This window comes from Quercus robur, chromosome 3 (genome assembly GCF_932294415.1).
Source record: "Quercus robur chromosome 3, dhQueRobu3.1, whole genome shotgun sequence".
In the NCBI taxonomy this organism is placed as follows: domain Eukaryota; kingdom Viridiplantae; phylum Streptophyta; class Magnoliopsida; order Fagales; family Fagaceae; genus Quercus; species Quercus robur.
The window spans coordinates 48,584,086-48,605,471 of record NC_065536.1 but is presented as its reverse complement, the minus strand read 5'-3'; the positions used below and the strand labels follow the sequence as shown (position 1 = coordinate 48,605,471).

General features: G+C 38.7%; 1 protein-coding gene across 1 annotated transcript; it reads right to left on the bottom strand.

The window, feature by feature from the left end:
* Window positions 1-16,699: 16,699 nt before the first annotated feature.
* On the bottom strand, window positions 16,700-17,952 carry LOC126718155 (probable methyltransferase At1g27930). Its single transcript, XM_050420238.1, has one exon. It carries the CDS (start codon window positions 17,856-17,858, stop codon window positions 16,974-16,976), a length of 885 nt encoding a protein of 294 aa, XP_050276195.1. The 5' UTR covers window positions 17,859-17,952; the 3' UTR covers window positions 16,700-16,973.
* Window positions 17,953-21,386: the final 3,434 nt, after the last annotated feature.

Sequence of the window (21,386 nt, the reverse complement as noted above, 5' to 3'; positions counted from 1 at the left end):
AAACATCATTTTTACAAAGATGATGTTTAAATGTATTGTTAAGGTTTTAGATCGAGATCTTTACAAAATAATCTCTAAAATCTAACTTGCACGTACACCTATTGAGCGCTTTTCAATCTTCAAGTTTCAAGTGAGTGCAATTGTTCTCTAAAATATTGAGACTAATGTGTGAATTTTTTTTAGTCTTTAGCTATATATTTGCTGAAATATTAAAATAGCCACATTGATGTGAATGCTCTTAGTCTCTTCATGAACTTTTTATTTTTTGTCTATATGTGTTATTAGAGCAATGATGTAGCTTTTTTTTTAAGAGAAGTATTATATTCACAACATTTTCACAACAAATTATAGATGGTAAGTTGTTATTGCCTTATTAGTTAAAATTTAAGAGAAATGATATGTTCACAACATTTTCACAACAAATCCTAAGTGACAGGTTGTTACTGGTTGTTATTGTTGGGGCAAAAAAGTAATTTTAGTATTAGGTTCAAATTTGAACCAATAACAATTAACCACCTGTGATTTGTTGTGAAAATGTTGTGAACTTAGCATCTCTCCAAATTTAAATCTATGCCCACCAATAACAATTCGTAAAAACTTGCCCACCAATAACAATTCGTAAAAGCTTGCTATTTATAATTTGTTGGGAAAATGTTGCGAAAATAACTTTTTTTTTTTTTCTCAATGGAGTGACAATTTTGTTATTACTAATACACATTAGCTTGGGAAGACCCATTTCTATTTGGGTCATTCCCCAAATCAAATTCGTTCCTATTTGGACCTTTCCCCAAATAAACCCAGCCGAAGCTGACCCCTTCACATATTTTTTTCATTTAAAGTAATTTTCTTTTAAAAAAAAAATTTCCTATATGTTTCTCTCTGTTGTTGGAGATGTTTATGAAATTTGGATTTGCTTGCTGTTTCTTTTTTTTGTTTTTTTTTTTTTTTTTTTTTTGGTTCAACTTAGTTTTGACATCTTCGTTTTATTCCAATCTCTAATTGTCTCCAAGCTGATTTCACACACGTCTTGAATTATGTGGTTGGTACTCATACCGATTTTAATTTTGTGAAGGACCAAAATAGAAAAGAGTCTTTCTAAGTTGTTGTGTAATTTTTTTAATAATAAAAAAGTTTGTCATGTCATTGCTTTGTTAGACATAGACAATAAAATTAATAGAACTTGACAGAGGAATCAACAATGCACTCTTTTTGAACTTTAAGTACTAATAGTGCTTACTAGGTAAACTTTATGGATCAATAGTGTATTTTGGCCTAAATTTTTTAAAAGGAAAATTACACTTTTCCACCTTAAATTATAATACCACATTTTTCACTTACCTCATGAGTTATGAAAATCCACGATCAACAATGTATTTTAGCCTATTTTTTTTTTTATATTAGAAATTTTAGGATAGCCTTCAACTTTAGAGTTAAGGAAAATTGTTGCAAAATGTAGTATGTCATTAATCATTAAATATGCACAAAAATCGTCAGTGAGCTGATCGTCTACACACACCAATTAGGTTACCTGAAGAACAAGAAAATAAAGAACCAACAGAGAGCACTGGTGGGTTGCCGGCCAAAAACCATCCAAAGGTTAAGTTAGTGATAGAAGGATCTCCAATAACTAAATAGTGTGAGAGTGTAGGGGCCTTTTTTGCGTATTGTGCATTGGGCTTGGCTGCCTCCTGCGGTAATGGGCCCGAATGTTTCTGAGTAAGGAAGTTGGGACTGGTCCAACTGTGACTCAACTTGGGCCGGTTTGTGCACAAACTATGCCTTATCTGCCAGGAGTAGGCTTATGGCAAGCAGAACTGTTTCAGATGAGTTACGACAGGCAGATATTATAATAATAACAAAACAGAGTAGTCTGATTATTTAATAAAAATGGCCAAGTAATCCCTACTTATAAAACATGATTACAGTGATGATAATGTCATTTACAGAGAAAGTAAAGGAGAAAGAAAATAATATGAACAAATCAAGAACGGACATAAAGTCAAGTTTTAAGTTTGGTTCGCAGAAGCAAAGCCAAAGAGGGGAGAACGCCTCCTCTCAATGCAAATAATCTCCCAGGAAAAGATCATGCCGTGGCGATTAATGACTTTGAGGGAGTCGGACCTGAATGGTTAATGCCCAAAAGGAATCCTTGTTATATTTTGGAAGAGAGCAGGATTTGAAGGGGGAGAGGGGAAAATCGACCTACTGGTGCATGCTCATTGTATTATCTCTCTTTTTTCCTCAATTTCCTCACTGCTTTCCTCTGTTTTCTCTCCTATCTTTTTCTTTTCTTTCTCTTGTTTTCTTTTACTCTGCTTTCTTTTTACTCCGTGAATACCCTCTGTTTTTCGATCCTTTATTCAGGGCACGGCAAGGGTCTTTTTATAGTGCTTGTCGTGGCCAGTTTTTTACCACTTTGCCCCTTAACCGCCTTTGTCTAGTCTGGGCGTACTTGCCGACCACCAAAGGGTTCGTCTATGTGACACTCACCCTTGCTAGACAAAGGCAGGTTTGTTTCATTCATCAGTCCACCGTAGCACTCTTACCTGCCACGGCATAAATGCTTTCTCTCTTTCCCTCAAGGCATGCACCTAACGGTTCCCCCCTCAACCTTGCATCTTTTGGGTGGTCTGTCATCCCAGCAAGATGTACCTTCCAAAAGGGCTTGGGCAAGAGCTGCAAAATAGGTCTTTTCCCCTCTCCCCACCACCAAACCATACCCCATTTACCTCTTACCTCTGGCCCATGACCCCACCACGTCCCATATTGGCTGGGTACAGGTTGGTGGTGCCTGGGCCTTGCGTATGCTTCCCTTTCAGATATGTCCAAAAATCTGCCTGTTGCTCATGCATTTGCCGTGATCTGGAGGCTCGCCGTCCGTGTTTTTTGACCTCTTATGTGGGCTTTTCTTTGTTTTCCCGCTCCATTCAAGAGCTGGACTTTGTCTGATGATGGGCCTTACATTTCTTTGGCCCACTCTTGGTTTTCTTTATTTCTTCAATGTTGTATTGTTATTCCTACCGTAATAACTTAATCCAACAGGATCTCTTTTGGGCCAGCCGTTTATTCCTTCTCTTAGTGGCTTGACATGGCCACTGTTTTGCTTTTACTTATGGGCTCCTATGTCCCTTTGGGCATCCACGGCCCATTTGCTTTCTTTGGGCTTCCTCGGCCCATTTGCTAATTCCACACTCCCTATGGGCTTTTTATTAACTTCATTGGGCTTCCTTGACCCAATAACCTTATTCTCATCCTTGGGGGTTTATGGGCCTGCCATAAACCCCTTATTTTCTTAGTTTACATTACACTAGGCCTGCAGCGGCCCTTTCTCGCTTTTCTACCTCATACACTACCCATGGGATGCTATTTCTTTCTTTCCGGGCTTCTTTGAGCCCACTTGCCTCTTCAAGACCCATTTGTTTATTTCTTGGGCCTATGATCCATTATTCCTGTCACTTGGGCCTAATGGTTTTTTGCTATCTATTTTGTCAATTCCTTGTTGCCCTTATTATTGGGCTTTCTTTCTTTCTGCCTGGGCTTTCTTTCTTTCTGCTTGGGCTCTCACAAATGGCCCTCAACAGAGAGCTAGGAATTTTATTGTACCTTAAGGAAGAGGAGGCTTGGCACTTATATAGTGGTGTAGAGTTGACCAAGATCCCTTAAATGTAGGGGCTTTCCTTGTAGAGAAAATTTGGAGTAGCCCTAAGATCTCAAGGCTTTTCTTCCCTTATGGGGAATATACAAACGTGTAGTAGGGTTTTTGGACATGGTGTGCAAGTTATTTCCATATAGGCATACATGAGTGGAGAACACATAAAAGTTTGTGGGACCCAATGTACTCAACCGTTGGTATGCAAATTGTCTGTTGGTATGTGAAGCACTCGTCAGGATCACACACTGGAACCTAAGTAGATCTGCTATTGGGCTCATCATCGGGCTTAAGTACATGCTACCTGACGGATCTAAGGGAGGTCGAGAGGTCCCAAGAAGGGTAAGGTACTTGCACCATCAGGTCCTAGGGGATTACATGAGATACCCGTCCCGACAGGTCTTTGAGTTTCCTAGAGATTAGGTGAGCCATCTTCCTTGATGGACCATAAGTAAACTATTTTATCCCAACAAGTCAAAGAGCTAAAGAAATTTTCATAGGCCGAAAATACCCTTATCAATCATAGATGATTTTCGGGATTTAAAATATTGTTAAGTTACGTCTTCATAGATTTTTTTTTTAGAAACAAACTAATTGTTAAACATACACACACTTAATTACGTCTTCATAGATGATTAAGTTAAAATGTATTAAAAAAATAATTATTATGTTTTTTCTTTAATTTATATTTTGTTAAACTTGAGTAAATTAACGTTAGTTTCAATTTTTTTTATGGTTTGAATAATTCTCTCTGTTGAATGATGAATTTTTTTATAATACTTTCATCCCTAGAATGAAATCTAGATTCCATGATGGTGTGATACCAAAGAGGCAAGTAGTATATGGTAAACAAGAAAATATATTCCAAGTGGTCAAGTAGATTAGGGGCAACTGAAGATATATACAAGTACGTAGGTGCAGTCAATTAAAAAAAAAATTGCATGTAAAACCTGTCTTCCACAGTTCCACTACGATGTAGGAATCTGAAGCTTTTAAATTGAATGTTAAAAAACAGTTTCTATGGCAGCGAGCCTCAATGGGTCTCACGATCTACATATTATCGGTTGTTCCACATGGGTTCATTTTTGTGTTTTTGTTTTTTTGAATGTTTCACATGGGTAGGTCCTACAGGGAAAACGTATGAATGAATGATATTAACTATATAAAAAAGAAAAAGAAAAAAAGAAAAAAAAAAGGAATAGAATGAATGAATAATTTTCAATTAGTTATAGGACTTAACAGAGTATCACGTACCACCGACGGTGAAGGATTTATTGACAAAAGTTTATTCTCATTTTGTTTGGCTGAGGTTAATGACTGACCTTCATAGTTAAGGAGTAAGGTCATATTATAGTTGAAAGGTAAATTCTAGTAGACACTTATTATTGCACACAACCGGACACACACTTTACGATTTTACGATTCTTAATACACACAATCAAATACACACACTTTTTGTGCTAAAATCATAAAGTGTATGTACGATTGTGTATGTGCAATAACAAGTGTGAAATAAACATCACCCATAGTTGAATCCACTTGATCCTTGAGAGAGTGCATATGTACTTTATTCTCTAGTCCTATCAGTTATTGATTCTTCTGCAAGTAGAAGACACCATGCTTTACGCTCAAAATTTCTACCTCTGGCAACCTCCTTACTCCTTTTCTTCTAGTTAAAACATGAGGTAAAAAAATTTAAAGGTTCGATTTAAGTATAGACACTACAGTATTTAAGTGTTGTTTTTTAAGTTTTCTTTTTAAGATTCTGCCATATAGATTTTTTCTCATGGAAATGAAGTTGTGGGGGGTAAAAGACTGGGAAGTCCATGTCACTATCTACATTGGGCCAAGGGCCCAGTCCAAGGAAGAACCCTTCCTCGGCCATGGGAAAAATCCTCCTCGGCCATGGATGTAGCCGAGGATAAAGGGAACGGCTTATCACTGAGAGAGGCACTCCGGGTCACTCCATGGAACAGGAAAAGTACTAAAACAGAAAAGGATAACGGAGAAAATAGAAATGTCTAAGGGAAAAGCTGCCATTATTGCATTCAGTGCCTTGTACCTGATAGAGCCATGTTTTTCCGCCTTTACAACCACTCCCAACAACTTGGGGGAAGGGCTGATGGGACAAATATCAGCACTAGGAACCTAATTCAGAGGAAGGAAACTATTATAAAAGAGGGTGAAGGGAAGCAGAAAAGTGGGGCTGAACCCCCTAACACTCAAGAGGCACCAGAAAAAGCTCCTCGGATCGTGCCGAGGACCAACCCTCTTTGATAAACCCAGTTCATCCTCGCTTGACTGTGATAAACACCATGTTAACTGTTGTCCATACACTAAAACCTAGCTCTTCGACCCACTCTCTACAAATTTATTGTACCGGGCTTGCTGGTCCATGATCTCATACATCTTGGGCTTGGGCTGAAAAACAAGACCCTACAAAAGTGTTTTTTTTTAATTAAGTAGCTAGATAATTAAATTTTAAGAGGAAAATTTAAGAAACGATACTTAAGGTACTGTACCTAAATTTTGTCCGAAATTTAATATAATATCGCCTTAATGGGCTAGAGCTTACACCCAGTGTTAGGGCCCATATAGGTGGCAAAGATTGAGGAGTTTTGCAATTTTAGACCAATAAGAGCATTCACATCAGTCCTTCTAAATTTTCTGTCTATTTTACACGAAAAAACCTACTTTTTCTATTTTACACTACCACCTATATAAAACACCCACATCAGTTCTTTTATTTTACAAGATATTTTAATAAAATATTCACCTTTCTCATTTTTTTTTTTTTTCTGTCAACTGCCTACCTCTATACACGTGCGCTCTCACTCTCTTTCTTTACTCATTTTTCCTAAACTGAAGACCTTTCTCTCTCTCTCTCTGTCTCTCTCTTTTCTCCCTTCTCTCATTCTTTCCCAAAAATGACCGACACTTCCTCACCAGGTCCTTTCTTCATCAGCCGATCCAGATTCTTTCTTCACCGGCTACCCAGATCCTTTCTTCACTGGCTGATCCTTTCTTCACCGGCTACCCAGATCCTTTCTTTCTAAAAACTACCAACCTAGATCACTTCTTCACCGGGTCCTTTCTTCACCGGCCGATCCAGATCCTTTCTTCATAGGCCGATCCACGAACCAAGCTCCGGCGACGCAGATCCTTTCTTCACCGGCCGATCCACGAACCAAGCTCGGCAACCCAGATCCTTTCTTCACTGGCCGATCCACGAACCAAGCTCCGGTGACCCATATCCTTTCTTCACCGACGACCCATATCTCTCTGTTGGTTTGTCTGTGTGGGTTTGTTTGTGTGTGGGTGTGTTTCTGTGTTGATTTATTTGTGTGGATGTATTTGTGTGCATCTGAGGAAAACAAGATGAAGAGCTGACGTTGTTGTGCACAGAGAAGAGTAAAAATTGGTGCGAACGGAAATTAGTAAAATAATATATACACATGCTACAGTGCCCGTGTAAATTTACATGGGTACTGTAACTCGTTGAAAATTATACATGGGTTTACACGAGTTTACAAAGACTGATGTAGTGTGTTTTTTGCTTCAAAATGTGTAAAAATGGTCAAAATGTGTATTTTACACATTTATACACAATTATCTAAGAGCTGATGTGAATGCTCTTAAAGCCCGATAAATTGTTGGTCCTTTCTTCCCAAAATAAATAATAATAAAAAAATGGTTAGTCACGATCAAGCCCGTCAACATGTTGGGCTGAATTATTTACAAAGCAGTGCGGTCGGCTATTTTTGAACGAGATTGAGGGAGCATTTGTGCGGATCCACATTCACATTTTCAACATCTTTTTTTTTTTTTTTTTCCAGTACATAAATAGTAACATCACATAAACTTACTTTGTAAAAACAAAGTCACTGTTCACATATTGTTTACACACTATTCATGGATTTCACAATATCATCCACATATTTAAAAAATTATTTTGCTATAACATTTTCAATTTCCAATTTAAGGTGAATGCCAATTTCCCAAACCGAGGTTGGTCAGATGGATTGGGAAAAGGGTACGGATGGTGACAAAATTTAAAAGCCAACCCTCAAGTTTACAATTCAAATTTTGTATCTAAAGAATCAATGGGAAAATGTTGTAAGTCTAGGCCACAGAGTCACAGACAGAGAAGATACTGATTGAAAAGACAACTCTAATAAGTTAGCTGAATTTAGCAAATTTCAAATCTATATTCTATCTTCATCCTGCAAATCAATCTTCATTTTTCCATAACACTTGCACATTAACAAATTCAACCCTGTGAATAGCAAATACTTAAACTAGATTAGTGCATTTCAAAAACACAAATCTGGAACTTGGAGAAAAATGCACACAAAAAAATTTTTCATAACCATAAACAGTTGAAAACAGATTACATGCGTACGTTCTTAATGGATAATAGCCAAAATGGTAAAAACCATATGAAGAAGCCTATATTTTTTCCATAATCCCACAAACATAGAAAACCACCTAGGCACATAAAATCAAAGCCTAATGTTTCAATAGAAAATTCGAAAATTCCCAGAAGAGAGAGAGAGAGAGAGTTTTCATATTAAATTACTCTTGTCATTATAGTCAAACCACACAGTCGAAAAGAATCAACAGCCTGACCTATTTGTCAAATTCAAAAAACAAGGGCCCAAAAACTAACGACAAAAACAAAGACACGTGAAACTGTGAAAGCGAGTCACAAAATTGATAGCAACAACGCGCCAACTAATGGATAAAATGCAAGGGGATATCGTGGCCTTTGTGAATGGTTTGTGGGGTTATTGTCATGAAACTGTGTGTGTATATATATATATATATATATGGGGTGTATATCCCACAACTATTATGCTTCTGTGTTATTATCAAACACTTTTTTTTTGGAGGGAATTATCAAACACTTTACATTGCAATGAATTTCTACGGTTTATGAAAAAGAAAAAAAAATTTTGCCCCCCAAAATTGACAACTAGTCATTCCAAATTGAGAGTTGATCCAAAAATTAAAATAGTCACTTGACCTATATGTGTTTTGTATTAAATTATCGGACTTTGAGTTCAATTAATAACTAATTGTTCCAAATTGAAAGTTGGCACAAAGAAGTTTTTTGATAAAAGAAGTTAAAAAATAATTGGTGACTCTGCATGTATATGTTTGGTTCTAAAGTTTGCTTAATTAATATTTGAAAATAAAAATTAAAAGTTTGAAACGTTTAGTTTTGAGTGATGTCATGTTGACTAATTCCACCTATAGGATTGTTTGAGTGCTTTTAAATTTTTGTCTATATTTTATAAATATTTTTCCAAGTTATATACTATCTACCAAAGAAATTTACTTAACAACATTAATTACTTATTTTTTTAAAGAATAATATTGGGTATACAATGTTATTAAATATGATTTTCAACTTTTGTGGTTGATACTATTTCATTTATAGAATTGTTGCACTTCTATTTGCTTTTTTAGTTTCTATTACAATTAAAGTAAAATGAAAAACACACCCCTAAAGTTTGGGAGTGTGATTTGCATTTTACCCTTACAATTATGAAATAAGCATTTTCAGTCATGATATTATAATTTTTTGCAATAATTTCAAAAATGATATTATAATGGATTCTTTGATTTTATACATTAAAAGGAAAATTATTGCGAAATTTAGTATATAATTAATTACAAATTATTGTTGTAATTTAAAAACTAGTCAAGTTATATTTTAATTGTTCCAGCAAAAAAAAAGTTATATTTTGATTGATCACTTACCTTTTAAGTAATCACAAATAAATTAGTAGAAGTGTATTAGGAAACCATTACTCTATATAGTTTCTTTTGTTTATATTTTGTTAATATTGAACGAGCTGATAATCTAATTTTTATGTTAAGATAAACAATTATGCTAAAATAGAAAAAAAAAAAAAAAAAATTACACGAGCTGATGCAAATGAAGAATGAATATCTTATTAAAGTAGCTTTTAGAATAAATAATCTAATTTGGATGTTTTTGAAAAAGTAATTGTGTAAAATAGAAAAAATAAATTCTTAAATTAAAATATATATATATATATATTTTTTTTTTTTTTTACAAGAGGCCAATGTTCTTATTCTAGTATCCGCTAAAATATTTGTGTAGGGTCACGTTTTTCAGCCCAAGCCCAAAATGTATGGGATCTTGAACCAGTGAACCTAGTACAATAAATTTGTAGAGAGTGGGTCGAAGAGCTAGGCCTTAGTGCATGGATAACAGTTAATATGGTTTTCATGATAGTCAAGCAAAGATGAACTGAGTTTATCAAAGAAAGTTGGTCATCGGCACAATCTGAGGAGCTTTTTCTTGTGCGCGGTCAGTGATAGGGGTTCCAGACTCCCACTCTGTTGCCTCCCATCCCATCCTATTTATATCCCCTTTCCCTCCCATAGATTTTTAGATTCATAGCGCTGCTACTTGTCCCATTTGCCCATCCCCAAAGTTGTTGGGAGTGGTTATAAAGGCAGAAAGGCATGGCTATGTCAGGTACGGGGCACTGAATGCAATAATGACAGCTTTCCCTTAGATATTTCCATTCTTCTCGTTATCCTTTTCTGTCTTAGTACTTACCATATTCCATGGAATGACCCGGAGTGTCACTCCCAATGGTAGGCTGCTCCCTTTGTCCTCGGCTACACCCATGGCTGAGGAGGGTTCTTCCCATGGCCGAGGAGGGGTTCTTCCTTAGACTGGGCCCTTGGCCCAATGTAGATATTGACATGGGCTTCCTGGTCTTTTACCTCCCACAATAGCCCCTCGAGATTCTTCTTTTCTTCCCCATGGGAGGAAAGGAGGATCTCGATATCATGATTGTCCTCTCGCACCCGTTTTGCACTACTCCTAGTTGTGAGACATTCTTTTAGTTTATCTAAGTCGCGTTCCTGCCGTTTCGGTACACGAGGCACGCTTTATTAAGGTCTTCTTACGAGGTGACGTAAATCCAACGGCTGAAGACTGTTTTGGAAATTGAGCGAGATTTATCTCGCTTGTAATTCTTTCTTGGAGATTTGGGCGAATTGATTGCCACCAGGTTTGCCTCCTATATAAGGCGCATGGGACGGGGGACATTCTTCTTCATTCGCAGATCCTTGAGCCCTGCGGGAGTTTCAGGCTCTTAACTCTTCAAATATTCCCAAGGGCCCCACCAAGGTGGTGATTGAGATTTAGGGAGTGAAATGGTCAAGGATAAAGGTGAGGGTGAAGGGACCAAGCCCTCTTCAGAAGCCCTGGGTGTCACCAAGATTCAGAATGACATAGTTCAGGCAAGGGAAGCAGAGGCCAAAGATATTTCTCCCCTTTGACCGGAAAAAAAAGAGGTCGCTCTTCCTTCAGCTAAAATCCGAAGCAGGCGTAGGTCGCATTAGATTTTTGGTGCGACAAAATTTGGATTTCATCCGGCGTCGTGTGTCACGCGTGTGCAAATTTGGATTTCTCATCGCCGGTACCATCTATACTTGCTCGATTGCTGCTGGAGCAAGATTGTGGATCTGGCATCTCTGCTTCTTCTTCTGTCCCATCGCCGGTACCGTCCATACTTGCTCCATTTCTGCTAGAACAAAGTTGTGGATTTATTGTTCCCATGGACTTTTTTCTTTCTTTTTTTTTTTTTTTTATAGTTAGCTTTTGAAACAGGCTTGTCTAAGCCCTTTTATGTACACTGTACTTCTTCTTTATCTAATAAAAAGATGACTTTATTTCATTTTGCGTACCTTTCCTTTTCTGCAATAATTGTTTTATGAATGGGTGTGTTGGTATCTTTTCTTTCGAATAGTACTTAGAATTGATGCTGTTGATGGTAAAGAGTTGTCACCCTGAATTTATCAAAACTGACGGGCACACCACCGCTAACTTTAAATAAGTTAACTATATAGGACTAAACAGGAAAATAACCGCGTGCTCTACATTGCGAATAGCGCAACCGCCAAAGGACATGTAATTTAAAGTGAACATTCCGAGGGGGTCACCGGGTACTAAAGTTCTTTTCAACATTTACGATGATGTTTATAGCGTTAGCTTCCCTTAAGTGTCTAGTCCGAGGATTGAGGCATGATTGAATTTAGTTTAAACACTTAGAAAGTTGTCAGCATGTGTTAGTTTCTACAAAGCAAGAGGTCCGAGAACCATGCAAGACCTTGGTTCTATCTAGCACTTAGATTCTTCTTTGAAGTAACTAGTTTCCCCATAGGTTTGAGTCCGAGGACCATGCAAGACCTTGGTTTTGTCTAGTACTTAGGTTCTTCTTTGAAGTAACTAGTTTCCCCACAAGTTTAAGTCCGAGGACCATGCAAGACCTTGGTTCTATCTAGTACTTAGGTTCTTCTCTGAAGTAACTAGTTTCCCCATAGGTTTGAGTCCGAGGACCATGCAAGACCTTGGTTCTATCTAGTACTTAGATTCTTCTTTGAAGTAATTAGTTTCCCCATAGGTTTCAGTCCGAGGACCATGCAAGACCTTGTTTCTGTTGAAGTAACTAGTTTCCCTAAAGCAGGAGGTCCGAGGACCCGACATAGCTAAGGTTCTGTTTAACCGCTTCACAAGATTCTGGTGCGTGTTAATTTCCCCAAAACAAGAGGTCCGAGGACTCGACATAGCTAAGGTTCTGTTTAACCGCTTCAAAAGATTCTGGTGCATGTTAATTTCCCCAGAGCAGGAGGTCTGAGGACCCGACATAGCTAAGGTTCTGTTTAACCGCTTCACAAGATTCTAGTGCGTGTTAATTTCCCCAGAGCAGGAGGTCCGAGGACCCGACATAGCTAAGGTCCTGTTTAACCGCTTCACAAGATTTTGGTGCATGTTAATTTCCCCAAAGCAGGAGGTCCGAGGACCCGACATAGCTAAGGTTCTGTTTAACCGCTTCGAAAGATTCTGGTACGTGTTAATTTCCCCAAAGCAGGAGGTCCGAGGACCCGACATAGCTAAGGTTCTGTTTAATTGCTTCACAAGATTCTGGTGTGTGTTAATTTCCCCAGAGCAGGAGGTCCGAGGATCCGACATAGCTAAGGTTCTGTTTAACCGCTTCAAAAGATTCTGGTGCGTGTTAATTACCCGACATAGCTAAGGTTCTGTTTAACCGCTTCAAAAGATTATGGTGTGTGTTAATTTCCCCAAAGCAGGAGGTCTAAGGACCCAACATAGCTAAGGTTCTGTTTAACCGTTTCACAAGTTTCTGGTGCGTGTTAATTTCCCCAGAGCAGGAGGTCCGAGGACCCGACATAGTTAAGGTTCTGTTTAACCGCTTCAAAAGATTCTGGTGCGTGTTAATTTCCCCAGAGCAGGAGGTCCGAGGACCCGACATAGCTAAGATTCTGTTTAACCGTTTCAAAAGATTCTGGTGCGTGTTAATTTCCCCAAAGCAGGAGGTCTGAGGACCCGACATAGCTAAGGTTCTGTTTAACCGCTTCACAAGATTCTGGTGCGTGTTAATTTCCCCAAAGCAGGAGGTCCGAGGACCCGACATAGCTAAGGTTCTGTTTAACCGCTTCACAAGATTCTGGTGCGTGTTAATTTCCCTAAAGCAAGAGGTCCGATGACTCGACATAGCTAAGGTTCTGTTTAACCGCTTCACAAGATTCTGGTGCGTGTTAATTTCCCCAGAGCAGGAGGTCCAAGGACCCAACATAGCTAAGGTTCTGTTTAACTGCTTCACAAGATTCTGGTGCGTGTTAATTTCCCCAGAGTAGAAGGTCCGAGGACCTGACATAGCTAAGGTTCTGTTTAACCGCTTCACAAGATTCTGGTGCGTGTTAATTTCCCCAGAGCAGGAGGTCCGAGGACCCGACATAGCTAAGGTTCTATTTAACCGCTTCGGAAGATTCTAGTGCGTGTTAATTTCCCCAAAGCAGGAGGTCCGAAGACCCGACATAGCTAAGGTTCTGTTTAACCATTTCACAAGATTCTGGTGCGTGTTAATTTCCCCAAAGCAAGAGGTCCGAGGACCCGACATAGCTAAGGTTCTGTTTAACCATTTCATAAGATTCTGCTTTGGCCCTCGGCTTCTTTCTCTGAAGGGAATTCAATGAATCGGACTACTAGACCCGCGAGAACTAGCCCCTTGACAAGTGCACAGGGCACATACTTGACGTCAGAAGCCCCTAGAACTGCACTCTGTTTAGCAATCCTTTCTGCATAATCAGTACTCCGTAGTGTAGACTTAAGCGGAAGCTGAGTTATGACAACAACGGTGTGTTCTTGAAAATAATGGGGAATCTTTCGTGCAGCTTGCACCACCGCCAAAATGGTCTTCTCGAGGGACTCTTGTTGATCGGAGCTTGATCCCACCATGATTAACCGTTGCATTCGCTAACGCATAAGCTCTTCCTACAGACGGCGCCAATTGTAGGGTCACGTTTTTCAGCCCAAGCCCAAAATGTATAGGATCTTGGACTAGTGAACCCAGTACAATAAATTTGTAGAGAGTAGGTTGAAGAGCTAGGCCTCAATGCATGGATAACAGTTAATATGGTATTCATGACAGTCAAGCAAAGATGAACTAAGTCTATCAAAGAAAGTTGGTCCTCAGCACAATCCGGTGAGCTTTTTCTTGTGCACGATCAGTGATAGGGGTTCCAAAGTCCCGCTCTGTTGCCTCCCATCCCATCCTATTTATATCCCCTTTCCCTCCCATGGATTTTTAGATTCATAGCGCTGCTACTTGTCCCATCCGCGCATCCCCAAAGTTGTTGGGAGTGGTTGTAAAGACAGAGAGGCATGGTTATGTCAGGTACGGGGCACTGAATGCAATAATGAAAGCTTTCCCTTAGATATTTCCATTCTTCCCGTTGTCCTTTTCTGTCTTAGTATTTATCTTATTCCATGGAATGACCCAGAGTGTCACTCCTAGTGGTAGGCTACTCCCTTTGTCCTCGGCTACACCCATGGCCGAGGAGAGTTCTTCCCATGGCCAAGGAGGGGTTCTTCCTTTGACGGGCCCAAATGTAAATATTGACATGGGCTTCCCGGTGTTTTACTTCCCACAATTTGTTTGTTTTGGTTTGTACTAACTATTTCGATCTATTTTATTTATATTGTTTTAACGTGGGATGAATCAATGAATTTTAGACTTTTTTTTCTTTTTATTAATATTGCAACTTCTAGTGCCACAACTTGTGGCACCAGACTTTTTCTAATATTTCTCCTAAGAAGTTTGAAGTTTGAATCTATGAAACTTTGTCCCTTTCTTTATATAATAATATTATTATTGTTATTATTATTATTTTGAATTTTTTTTTTTGAAGTGATTTTGAATTTTTGAATATGTAAATGTAAATATATTAAAGATAATAATAACCTAGATGCTGAAATATACCAACTATTTGTTTATGAAAAATATACCAACTATTTAATTCTTCTAAGCAGATAGAGAAAATAACGTTTGGAATCACATTTATAACTTATTATTATTATAAGTTTAATGAATATTTCGTTGTTCTTATCAAACGGACCTGTAATCACATTCACAAGTCATAGTTTACAAGTTGATTAAATATTCTTTTTTGCCCCAAGTTGCTGAAATATTCGGTGGTCTTATCAAGTGGACCGGTAATTACATTCATAAATCATAGCTTATAAGTTTGGTGAAATATTTCGTTCTTCTTATTAAATGGGCCGATATGCTATTTACAAGTATGGAATCTACCCTACTATTAAGAGGGTGTTTGGTAGAGAAATTTGAGTAATGTTATTTGAGTATTTTTAATATATATGTAGGTAAAAAACTGTGTGAAAATGTATATAAATGTGTTTAAAATGCTTAAAAAATTACTTAAAATACCCTACCAAATGGACCCTAAAGTGCTTCAAATTATTTATTTCTTTCATGGTAAATCAAATTATTTATTTTACTACCTAGTACCTACTCCCTTGGTTCTACACTTCTACTTCCATCGTTCGTGTAAAGATTTTTTTTTACCTGCTTCCACAGTCAAGGCGACAATAAGATCAATTTGGATTGAGCTTATTTTTGTTGAAACTAAAAACACGGTAGCAAAATATTTTTTAAATGTGTAAATAGTACCGTGAAACCCATTTTTAATGAAAAAATTGTAAAAAATGGAATTTGTGGGTCCGTAAACAGTGCATTTGTGCACTGTTTACAGTGAAAAAAAGTCAACATATTCGACTGAACAGTAGCCGATTACTTTGAAACGCGAAAAAAAAAAAGACATATTTATTGTGTTTACTGTAGCATGAGTCCCATGCCCAAAACGCAAACGCGTTTAAGCAGCAAAACGTCCAAAGCAAACACTCAATGATAAGTGAGTTTTCCATTTTTTTTTTCCTTCAAAATCTTTTCAAAAGTCAAAAATCAGAAACAAGCCGCATAAGAAAAGATACAAAAAGTGACATATCTCTCCCTTTTTTTTTCTTTTTTTTTGGACACGGCTTGGGTGAAAAGAAGCTTCATTAAAATACATTCCATCAGGTCATCCTCAAACAAATCAACCATGTCCTATCAAAAGGAGAAAAATTAGCATCTAAACAAAAACTCATCCTAACCAGACTATTGGCACTCTGTTCACCTGACAAAAGCAGTGCCTAATACAAATATGCAGTATGCGACATATCAAAAGCCTGCAATCAACCAATAAAGGAGAAATGATGTCATTTACATACGAAGGATTCCCTAAGGCACAGTAGACTTGGCATCAAGCTCAATTTCAAGAGAAGTTATATTTAGGTTGCTGCATAGAATGAGTCCCTCCCTTAACCCCTAAAGTTCAGCAGCAAAGCTGCTTGTCATGCCAATACGCCTACTAAAGCCAATAATCCACCTACCCGCATCATCCCTAATTGCCCCTCTACAACCAGCCAAGCCGGGATTGCCAATAGAAGAGCCATCTGTGTTGAGTTTCAGCCAACCTTGAGTCGGCTTCTCCCATCTAATCCTCCTCGTAATTTTGCGGGTCAGCAACCATTAATGATTGCAAAAACAACCCTAAAGTTCTCCTCCTTAAAAAACAAAATTGGGCATAGTAAGCCTGAAATGTTTGAATTTCACTAATCATTCTATTTGAACCCCATCGTTACAGAATAAAACAACCATAGTTAACTTTTCATGAAATACTAGAAATTGTTATCATTTAACCCAAAAACCCATGGGTAAACCTTTCTTCATCTGTTTATGGGGGTATCCTATCTTTTTTATAGCATAATTATAGTTTAACAAAATAAAAATACTCTTTTCACGATAAGGAATTATAAATAGTAAATAGAAAAGAGTTCATATTAGAAAAAGTAACACTACTAATCATTTGTTGCGAAAAATGTGTAGTCCCAGCACTCTTCACAGAATTAAACTCAGCAAAAAGTAACTGAGTTACTCCCAGCAACACTAGCGTTATTAGCCGCAGACGGAATCTCAAAATGCCAGAGCCTCCCGACAGCCTTAACCAAGTACTTCCTACAAAGAAACTCTTCAGCAAAAGCCTTCTCTACTCTCCGATCAACATCGTGCAGGAACACGTGCGTCACACCGGATCCCTTCCTGTTCCTCGCCATGACCGCCGCAGAGAAAATCGCACCCATCCTACCTGGCGCTTCGGCGAAGTACCCTCTCGGCGCGTCGATCATTATCAAATCCCACTCCGTCTCGTACACCTCGTCGGGAAGATTCTCGAGCGCCAAACGACACCGCGTGTTGCCACGTAGGTACGCATCGGACGGCGAGCAGAGGCGTTCGGAGCGGTACGAGGAGAGGAGATCGTCGGCCTGGGAGAGCTGGGTTCGGTACTTGACCGTGTGGGCCTTCAGGTACGGCGAGTCCTTGAGGACCGTCTGGAACCACTTCGGATCTTCCTCGAGGAACACCGTTTTGCCACGTGGGTTCAGCGAGGTCCACATCAGCGAGTCGTGGCCGAGTCCGAACACTAGGAAGTTGCACGGAGCTCTGGCCTTCAACACGTCGTAGGAAACCGTGACTTCCCCTAAAGACTGCTGTGGGACCACGCGTGACGTGGCGTAGTGGAGAATGGCCTGGAGCTGGATCGGCGTCGGAGTGTGAATACTCGCCGCCGCGCCGCCGCCGATTCTCACGGCGGCTAGTGAACAGAACAGAGAGTTTCCCGATCTCGAGCCGATGAAGCCGGAAATGAGAAGCGCGCCGACTATAAGACCAGACAGAGCTGCTCCGATGAACAAAGATTTTCCGGGAATCGAGTTCCGATGAGTATTATTGTTCTTCATGTTTTCTCGTGAACTGTTGTTGGGAGATTTTAAAAAAAAAATAAAGGGTACTGCAGAGGATAGAATGAGTGTGTTCACTACGGTTATAAATACAAAGTCTTCTTTAACAGCGTTGAAAATTTTCTTAGAGTTGGACAAGTATCGTCTTATTAGATACTCTGAACCCTGGTGGTGGGGTCTTCTGCCTTATCATGAAGCAACACGTGGCCTGTGTTATACCATACTGGTCGAATTACGATTGGTGGGGGCGACGAGAGTCAATTACTTCACAAAGATATTTTTGAAAATTAGTCTATTAATTTCAATCTCAAAGAGTTTCATTGTTTCAAGGTCGCATATTGAGGGCTGGCCGGGAAAAGTCGTATTTCTAATAATTCAAAAGTTGGCATTAATTGACATGAGGGTGAACCGTGAACAAAAGTAATTACAACTGTTATTCTTTAATAGGTGTTGTTAACGGGTGCTGTATTATAAAATTTAAAATAAACCATTTACTTTGTTTTTAGAGATTTGAAAAAAATTGAATATGTATTAAATATGTGTCAATTTAGATGGAAAAAGTCAAATTATTTTACAAAATCATAGTTGAAAAGTAAAACTTTGTCAATTTCCTATGCAGGTGAGATTTGTGATAGATCATAAATGAAGCACAGCTGGTTCATTAACATGTGTTGGCCGGCACCTATTAACAAAGTCATTTTTTAATAAGAAAAGAAATGCTAACGAATACCTTTAAGATATCGGTTAAGAATCTAGTTAAAGAAAGTTTTTATGGGAAAAAAAATAATTAATGTTTTGACAGTTTTTTTCATTTCTCATAAAAGTGATGTCAAAACTTTCCTAAAATGAATTGTTAACAAGTACCTTAAGGGCACTAGTTAGCATGACCCTAATAAGAATAACAAAAAATGGAGTAGTTATTCAATCAGGTTAACACGTTACTTATCTTCTAGTATTAAAGTTGGGAATTAATGAGAGTCTAAACCAAATCTCATTTAAGTTTTATATTTTTGAGAAACAACACCCCCCCCCCCCCCCCTAAGAGCGAGGGAATATTATTGATCAATTACATGCAAATCAAAATTGTAAACATTAAGGATGTCAGGCGGAACATCCTACATCTTTTTATTTATTTAGATATGATAGAATTTTAACTTAAGTGTTGAGCTAATTGAAATTTACTCTTTTAAGTTATGATTATTTCCATCTAAGAACTTATTAATAAGTTTCCAAAAGTTATTGTGAGTTTTTTCCATACTTGATAGTTGATTAGAAAGCATTTATAGCCTTTAATGTGCAATAAAAATTTGTTAGTATAGCGAAATTCCTATAACGGAAAGTGTAAATCATTTCTCTTTATTTTTTTTAAATGTAGATCGGGTCATTTTTTTTCCTCTTTTTTAAGAATTCTTATCTATCTTTATTTTATTAAAAAAAAATTCTTATCCATCTTTTCCTTTTTTTTTTTTTTTTTTTTTTATGGGTGTAGGGACACGATTCTCAAACGGCCCAACGATTACGTTGAGCTCGCACGTGTAGGATCCCTCACAATAAAATTTGTAGAGAGTGGGCTTAAAAGGCTAGCGTTTGGTCACAGGGCGTTGGTCCAAACCGGATTTTAAGGAACTCAGATAAGAAAAGGCTTCGGCCTGGATATCCAAGCCCCACAGTTTTATAACTTGTGGGATTGGGCTTCTCGGATCAGGTCCGAGGAGCACTAATGTTTTTCTCCGGTTATCCGGCGGTGACTTTTTCGTGGTGGTTTACATATATTATCCGGTCATTCTCATCCCTGGAGCTTTTTCCGCAGGAAGTGAGATGGATCCCCTCCCTAATTAGTTTACCTTTCCTTTTATACTAGCCTACGTTTGTTGTCCCTCGTCCACGTGTAGGGTCAATTTTTCCAGGACTGATATTTGTCCCGTCAATCTAATCCCAGAATTGTTGGGGATTGTTAATAAAGCCTAAAAATCAGGTTTTGTTAGGTGCAATGTCATATCAATGAAGGGTATTAAGGACAATTTCCTCGAGATATTTTCTGATCTTTTAAGTTTGCTTGTATGCCACTTTCATCAATGAGACTTTGGGTCTGCCGAGGACTAAGCTGTCCTCAGCCGTATCTTCGGGCCACTTTGGGCTTACTATTTTTGAGCTTGGGCCCTAGCCTCCTTCAGTTTGGGACCTGTGGACTCCTCATAAGCGAGCGGGCCGAGCCCACAAACTATTGTGCCCCACATTAGCCCCTCAAAACCCTGCTGTCCAACGTCTTGGTTGGAAAGGTGGGTTTTGGTAACATCAAACCTTTATTGCGGTTCATTCAATTCCGCCCTTGATCCACGTTGGCGACTCTTCACCTCCCCGAGGAATGCGCCGGTCTACAAGACGTTTCCCTCAATTTGCGCACGTTGCCATTATGCCGTTTGGTTATCTAAAGCGTGCCTTTAATATCTTCCCATTTACGAGACCTCCCAGATCTAACGGTTACTGATGGCGTGGGAGAACGAAACGGCGCGTTCTTCTTTATAGATTTCCCTGGGGATCTGAGCGTGTTATATACCCTTTTCTTCGTTCCCTATATAAAGAGAGAAGACAAAAGGCGATTTTCTCATATCTGAATCCCTCAGGCCCTTCTCAAAGTTCACTTCTTCCCTCTGGTTATTCCCCATCCAATAATACATCCACCATAGTAATCAGCCATGAATAAACCCTTCCTCTCCCAAAAACGCCATGTCCTAACAAAACTTGAGATGGCTCGGTCGGGGCAAGGGTGGCGGAGACTCAAGATTTGCCTCCCCACTCTTTTAGCCAAAATCCGAAGCAGGTTCTATCCATGCCAGAATTTTGGTGTGGCAGAAGAAAGATTTTCCACCATCAGCGCCTCTGCTTTGCGGCAGGCGAATATTTAGAGAAAGCCCCTCAACCTCCCACTCCCTGCACCTTTCCTTCAACGGTGTCAGGTTCAAGTTGGGTTCCTTTTGCTGTTTGAGCTGTGGGCATGTGAAAGCATTGAGGAAGAACAAAGTCTTGGAGCTGTAGCCAACCTCTCCTCTGACCTACTTCCTCAGCTTTATTTTATTCTCTTGTATCTTCCTTTCTGTTTGTTATGTAGTGAGCTTTGACACAAACTGATTCCCACTTTTTCATTGTACGCTGTACTATTTCTTTGTTTTAGTAAGAATGGAAATTTCTTTACTTTGTTTTGAATACTGTTCCTTTGACAACACTACTTCGTGAATGGGTATGCTCTATGTGTGTGTTTTTTCAAGAATATTTAGAGTAAAATAGCTTGAAACATAATCTAACTAATTCCAATTTACCAATACTACCAGGCATTATATCGATAATTCTTAGTAAATCAAACTTAGGAAACTAACCGGGATAACAGTTGAATATTCTGTGATAAGCGCGTAAATACCGTCCAAGGCTGATAATCTCTAAATAATCCATCCGAGCAGTCAACTGGGAAGCAGGGAACTCCGATTGTGCTTCTTGTGTACTTGGTTTCCCCATAGGCTTGGGTCCGAGGAC

Bases quoted from the DNA above. Each gene is read 5' to 3' on its own strand.
- LOC126718155 (XM_050420238.1), bottom strand. From the start codon at position 17,858: ATGAAGAACAATAATACTCATCGGAACTCGATTCCCGGAAAATCTTTG.